This window comes from Coffea arabica, chromosome 7e (genome assembly GCF_036785885.1).
Source record: "Coffea arabica cultivar ET-39 chromosome 7e, Coffea Arabica ET-39 HiFi, whole genome shotgun sequence".
In the NCBI taxonomy this organism is placed as follows: Eukaryota; Viridiplantae; Streptophyta; class Magnoliopsida; order Gentianales; family Rubiaceae; genus Coffea; species Coffea arabica.
Window position 1 is genome coordinate 42,981,555 of NC_092323.1, and position 6,000 is coordinate 42,987,554.

At 41.8% G+C, this 6,000-nt stretch overlaps 1 protein-coding gene across 1 annotated transcript; it reads left to right on the forward strand.

Annotated features, from left to right (window-relative positions):
- Positions 1–3,192: 3,192 nt before the first annotated feature.
- LOC140011380 (uncharacterized) lies at positions 3,193–5,509 on the forward strand. Its single transcript, XM_072060170.1, has 4 exons — positions 3,193–3,315; positions 3,572–3,699; positions 3,920–4,607; positions 5,063–5,509. The coding sequence occupies exons 1-4, from the start codon at positions 3,193–3,195 to the stop codon at positions 5,507–5,509; spliced, it is 1,386 nt and encodes a 461-aa protein (XP_071916271.1).
- Positions 5,510–6,000: the final 491 nt, after the last annotated feature.

The following is a 6,000-nucleotide window of genomic DNA, read 5'->3' on the forward strand; positions in this document are numbered from 1 at the left end:
TAGGTTGGTGTAATGATAAAGTTGGATAGAGAGGTATTTATAAATCCTATATAATGGACGATAAAGTTGATAGGAAGCATAAAACTAACTATAAAGAGAATAAAAAGAAAAGCGTGAGGATACTTATAAAAAGGAAATTTAGTAATACATATAGGTGCATAAAAATTAACAACAAAAGAGGTTTTGCAACTGAAGTCATTATACTGGGGATGGCGTTTCGAATTGGTATGACCGGAGTACCATTCGTGGGTCCTGTAAAGCACATTTTTCTCTTCGATTTTTAGCACAGATAATGACTTGATAATCGAGCATTGCTATAGGGAGGAAGAATAAGAGCTCATTCATTATTCCATCAATTTTCATGATAAATTCTATCCATCCTTCTCTAAGACAATTGTTTCTGTAGTGTGCCTGACCATGGATGCTTTGTCTATGCAGCTGAATGATTGAAGCAAGGGCATTTGTCTGGGTTGTTGTGTTGACTTTGAAGGGCAGTTTCTGCGAGCATATGTTATGAATTAGTTTTACTACATGATAATTTGTAGGTATAAATAATGTATAGAGAGATTATACCAATTCAAGGATGTCCTCAAGGGTAAGTCGACGGAAGAATGCTGGAAAAGTTAAATTCTGTGTGAAATTGTTTGATAAGCCGATCATAACTTCTTGATAGATACAAGCAGAGCTGTCGAAATGCATTTCTGCAAATGGATCAGGCTGTGGTTTATGTGTTAGTTGCGTTGTCCAGGGATATATCTGTTGCTGATAATTTTTTCCAAAGATGGCTGCATTGAATTCCATGTTTCGTAGATGTTTAAATAGAATGACATCACCTGTTTTGAGATCATGGTCTTTAGCAAAATCATTCCAGCCTTGACCAAATTCAAAATTTGTTAAGTTGATGAGCCAATGTGCATCCTTGGCTTTAATAGTGATAAATAGCTGCCTCCATTGCTGGATTACTGGAATGAGGCCATCTGGGACATGCTGGTTAATAATGATGGCATGTTAATTATTTCTGCAATAAATTTTGTTTATATACAAGATTAATACTGTGTATTAGAGCATTACCAGTCTTCTATTTTTTGCAAAGCGGATTGTAAAACAACATGGTTGTGGTCCATAGATATGAGGATTGATTTGAGGAAGTCTAGCATCTGTATTGAAAGCAATTCAAATAGCAGTTAGGTGGAAAACAATATATAAGTAATGGATGATTAAATGAAAAACATTAAATTACCTGGTGGATATAGTGAGACAAATAATAGGACACGCTCTAACCACTTGGGAATTGACAGTGTTTTTAAGTTCAAGAATTCCTACATCTTCAATCAGGTCAGAATGTTGCTCAATGAATGCAGCATCATATTTGTAGGTATAATGTTTTGGATCTCGCTGTAAAGCTGTAGCAGTGAGTATTCTGTTTTCATTAGCTGTGACTAAGAAGTATTTGTACAATTTCTGGCTTTCTGGCGTAATTTTGGTAGTAATTGTCCATGAAATGAATGCTTCATCATCCATGTTACTGCAAAGGATAGAGGAAACTGCAAAATGAGTACAAAAGTAAATACAAAGCTATTAGAGATAACGGCTGTATAATTATATATGTCAAATTTTGTTACATAACTATCATTGTTTAGGGGAAAATGAGTCAGTTTATAGTAGGAAATGCTATTTTCCTGAATGACTGCTAAATGTGCATGGATATGTCAAGATTGGAAGCATCAGGAAATGAGATGAGAATAAGCGAAAAATATTAAGAGTAGAATTGGTGAAAGCGACTACCATTAAATTTTATACATGATAGGACAATAAAGCAGTGAATATTTTGTGAAGGTCTATATATATGAAAATAATCTTTATTATAGGCTAAAACACGAGTAATATTGAAGGCAAATAACTGTGCTGCATTATGTGCAGAAATGGCAGAAAAAAATGACAGTGGTAAAACTTTTGTAATAAGGAGAGAATTTATTATCTTGGTTGGTATTTTTGTTAATGATATTATATCTAAATCATTACAGTATTATTACTTAAAATTAGATTTTAAAGCATCTAAAGGGCTATTTGTTATGTACCTGAAGAAGCAGATGCTCTGTATTTTCACGGGCGCTGCTGCTTCTGTCCGTCAAAGGTTGGTGGGGATGGTGGTAGTAAGTATTCAAGTGGGGTTCATTTTTGCCGGTAGAGAATTCAGTAGTAATTGACGGTGAAAAGGTTGCTATTAAATGGGGACAGGGGTGGCATTTTAATTGGCATTTAATGTGGCCAGTAAATGATAGGAAGTGGGTAGTTGTTCTCTATTTTGAATGTTCAGGGTTTTTTTTGTTTTTATTGGTGCAGTAGAGGTGGATGTTTATGTGTTATAATTTGTTGGCCTAATCAGCAACATCCCTCAGATCCCGACTCGAAGGGACTAACCGCCCAACCCGTGGCACCCAGGGGTGCAGCCCCTCATGCTGGCCGAGCGTGGTACGGTGCTTTGCGCTGCCATTGTGATTAAGGAAATAAAGTTACGCCTTCGCTAACAGCCATAGCTTTTGGTGCAATGGTAAGCGCTTGATCCTGACAAGTGGTATCAGAGCGAGATCGCGGGTTCGAGTCTCCCTGGCTATTGCTGGGGGAGGGATTGTTGGTCTAATCAGCAACATCCCTCAGATCTCGACTCGAAGGGACTAACCGCCCAACCCGTGGCACCCAAGGGTGCAGCCTCTCATGCTGGCCGAGAGTGGTATGGTGTTTTGTGCTGCTATTGTGGTTAAGGAAATAAAGTTGCGCCTTCGCTAACAGCTATAGCTTTTGGTGTAATGATAAGCGCTTGATCCTGACATAATTGGTGTTTATTATGGTCAGTAAATGATAGAAAGGGAGGTAAGTATTTTGTCGATGGATTCTATTGTTTTTGTTGGTTTAGTTTTAATAGGACGGGAAATAGCATCTTATTGGTTTTATATTAAATATAAATTTGTTGTGCATGAATTTCAAGTAGTTAGATTATAGCAAAGACAAAATTAAGGTCTATGAAAATGAATCATAGCATTCATATTTTCTTTAAATATTATTAAAATAATAAATTTAAATTTTATTATAATAAATTACAGTATTTTTTAGTCTATGAATTTAGGCAGGTTCATTGTATATCACCACGTATTATATATATTATATTTTGCTCAGATTTTAGCAGTTGAGATCATGGATAGGAGACTTGCACATTCGGATTTGATCCTCAAGTTTGATATGGAGAAAGCGTATGACAGAGTGGAATGGCCTTTCCTTCTTTTCATGCTTCGGAGCTTTGGGTTTTCGGAACTTGCGGTAGATCTGCTTTTTTAGGACCTTCTCTAATTCGTGGTTCTCGGTTCTGGTCAATGGTTAGCCCACTGGTTTCTTGAAGTCTAGTAGGGGAGTGCGCCAGGGGACCCTCCGTCACCAACGCTGTTTTTGTTCGTGTCTGAAATTTTGGGGCGGGGTCTCCAGCAGCTCGGCCTTAACTAGGTGGACAGACGCTATGTCTCGGCCGGTGACAGCGTACCGTATCTAGCGTTTGCTGATGATACGATTATTTACTCAGTGCTCGAAATCTTGCTTGGAGGCGCTCCATGATTTTCTTCTCCTCTACCAAGAGCACTTCGGGCAAAAGATCGATGTAGGGAAGAGCGCCTTCCTCGCACCCTTTAGTATATCTGAGGAGCATTGCAGGTTAGTGAGCGCGGTTCTAGGCTTCCGCAAACAGCCTTTCTCGGTCAAATACCTAGGGGTTCCTCTAGTTCGCGGCAGATTAGGTGTGGTATTTTTTGACCCCCTCCTAGTAAAGCTGCGGGCCCGACTCTTCCATTAGAACTCAAAGTTACTGAGTATGGGAGGTAAGATTATCTTGCTTAGGCATATGCTAGGCTCGATTCCCTTATTTCTGTTGCAGGCAGTTTGCCCTCCCAAATCAAATTTTGGTTGCCTTAGGCAGGATCTGTAACTCTTTCCTCTGGGACTTAAATGTTGACTCGAGGAGGGTATACTGGGCTGCGTGGGAAAAGCTTTGCTTTCCGGTGCAGGAGGGGGGTCTGGGAGTATGTTTTTTTCCTGATTCAGCTATGGCTTTCGCTTGCAAGTCGTGGTGGCGATTGCGTAAGAGGGTCTCGATATGGGCAGTCTATATGCATAGAAAGTATATCAAGGACACTCATCCGTCCATCACTATGATGGATCGGCTTCCGGCCTCGTGGCGACGCCTGCTAGCTGTTCGTGATTTTACGGAGTTGCGGATACGGTGGTGCTTAGGGAAGGGTCTAGTCGATTTCTTGTACGACATCTGGTGTGGAGACTTGTCTCTGGCGCAGGAGTTGGGTGTGTCTAATCCTCCTCACTCTCTGGTGGTGGAGTTTTTTACGTCTCAGGGATGGAATGTTCCCTTGCTTAGGGAATGGGTCCCAGAGTTCGTGGTGCAGCGGATCATTAGCATACACTTTTCCCCTGACCAAGACGATGCCATGGTTTGGGTACCATCACCCAACGGGGACTTTTCAGTTGCCTCGGCGTGGGAGGAGATTCGTCAGAAACGGAATGTATTCTTCGTTGACCGCTATGTGTGGGGTTCGATAGTGCCGCTCCAGGTTTCCTTTTTTGCATGGTGTCTGCTGCGCCAATGGCTCCCGTTGGACAGTGTCCTACAAGGTAGGAGGTAGCTTTATGTTCCAGGTGTAGCTGTTGCCAGCAGGCCCAGGAAACTGTGAATCACCTTTTTTTGCACGGCGCGGTGGCTAGGGCAGTATGGGATCATTTCTGCAGGATTTTTGGGCTACTCCCGGTGCGCCCGACCGGTGTTGACTCACTAGTTCCTCTCTCACTCCAAAGTTTCGGCATCACATGTGTGGGTTCTTGTTCCCCTATTGGTTCTCTGGATCATTTGGAAAAACAAAAACTTAGCAAGGTTCCAAATGGGTTCTTTCATTCCGGCTCAGGTGATTTTTCAGATCGAGGAGTTTTTGGGATAGATGGGTAGGGCCCGCGCATTCTCTAGAACCTCCTTCATAGGTGATCGGGACTGCCCGTGGGCAAATCTGTGCAGCTTTCCAAGGCGGGTTACGGGTGTAGCACTTATTTCCTAGAAGAAGCCGTCGCTGGGGTGGCTAACACTGATGCCAGTGTGCTCAACGGTAGGGCGGCTGGAGGCGGGGCCTTGCGAGACCATTGTGGGAGGGCGATCTTTGCTTACTATAAGGAGTTTGGAGAGCTGGAAGTGTTAGAGGGGGAGGCACAGTCCCTTCTGGTCGGTCTAAGAATGTACGCAAAACGTGAAGTGAGATCGTTGATTGCTGAATCGGATTCGCAGGTGCTAGTTCAGCTAGTGGGCTCGAAGGCCGTCTCTAAGTGGCCCCTGTGCATAGTATTGCGTGAGATCAGGCATTTTCTCAGCCGGATGAATGCATCCCTTCTTCATGTGTTTCGAGAGGCCAACTCGGTCGCGGATGCCTTGGTTTCCTTGCAATTGAGGGATCAGCGGTGCTATGATTAAATCTCGGATCTGCCTCCCAGAGCCAGAGAGGAGGCACGTCTCGACTGTTACGAGGTCCCTTAGCTGCGTTTGGTGAAAGATCGGGTTTGAGTTCATGTTTTTTCCTTTTTAGACGTACTCCATCTTTTACAGCTTACCCATGTAACCTTCTCTTTTTCTACTAAAAGTTAGGGCTGGCTACCCTCCCCTGCTGGGGTTCTGCCAAAAAAAAAAAGAGAGATCATGGATAGAAAGGAATATAATAATAATATTTGCTATGTAGCTATATATGTACTTTTGTAGATTTTAGAAGTTGAGATCATGCATAGAAAGTAGGAAAAGTATTAAGTGGGGAGAAATGCAGCATTTTAATTGTCATTTATTGTGGTTGGTAAGTAATAAGAAATGGGGTAGTTGTTTCTTTGTCATAAAATGCTGATAGCTGTTTCTTTTTATAAGTGCTGGAGAAGTGGATGCTTCTTTGTTTTAATTGTGATTTATTTTGATTAGTA

What these genes read in the sequence shown, in the direction of transcription:
- LOC140011380 (XM_072060170.1), top strand. Translation starts at nt 3,193, where the DNA reads ATGGATAGGAGACTTGCACATTCGGATTTGATCCTCAAGTTTGATATG. An exon ending in TTGGGTTTTCGGAACTTGCG is followed by an intron (nt 3,316 to 3,571) that starts GTAGATCTGCTT and finishes TTATTTACTCAG; the next exon opens with TGCTCGAAATCTTGCTTGGA. An exon ending in GTTCGATAGTGCCGCTCCAG is followed by an intron (nt 4,608 to 5,062) that starts GTTTCCTTTTTT and finishes AAATCTGTGCAG; the next exon opens with CTTTCCAAGGCGGGTTACGG.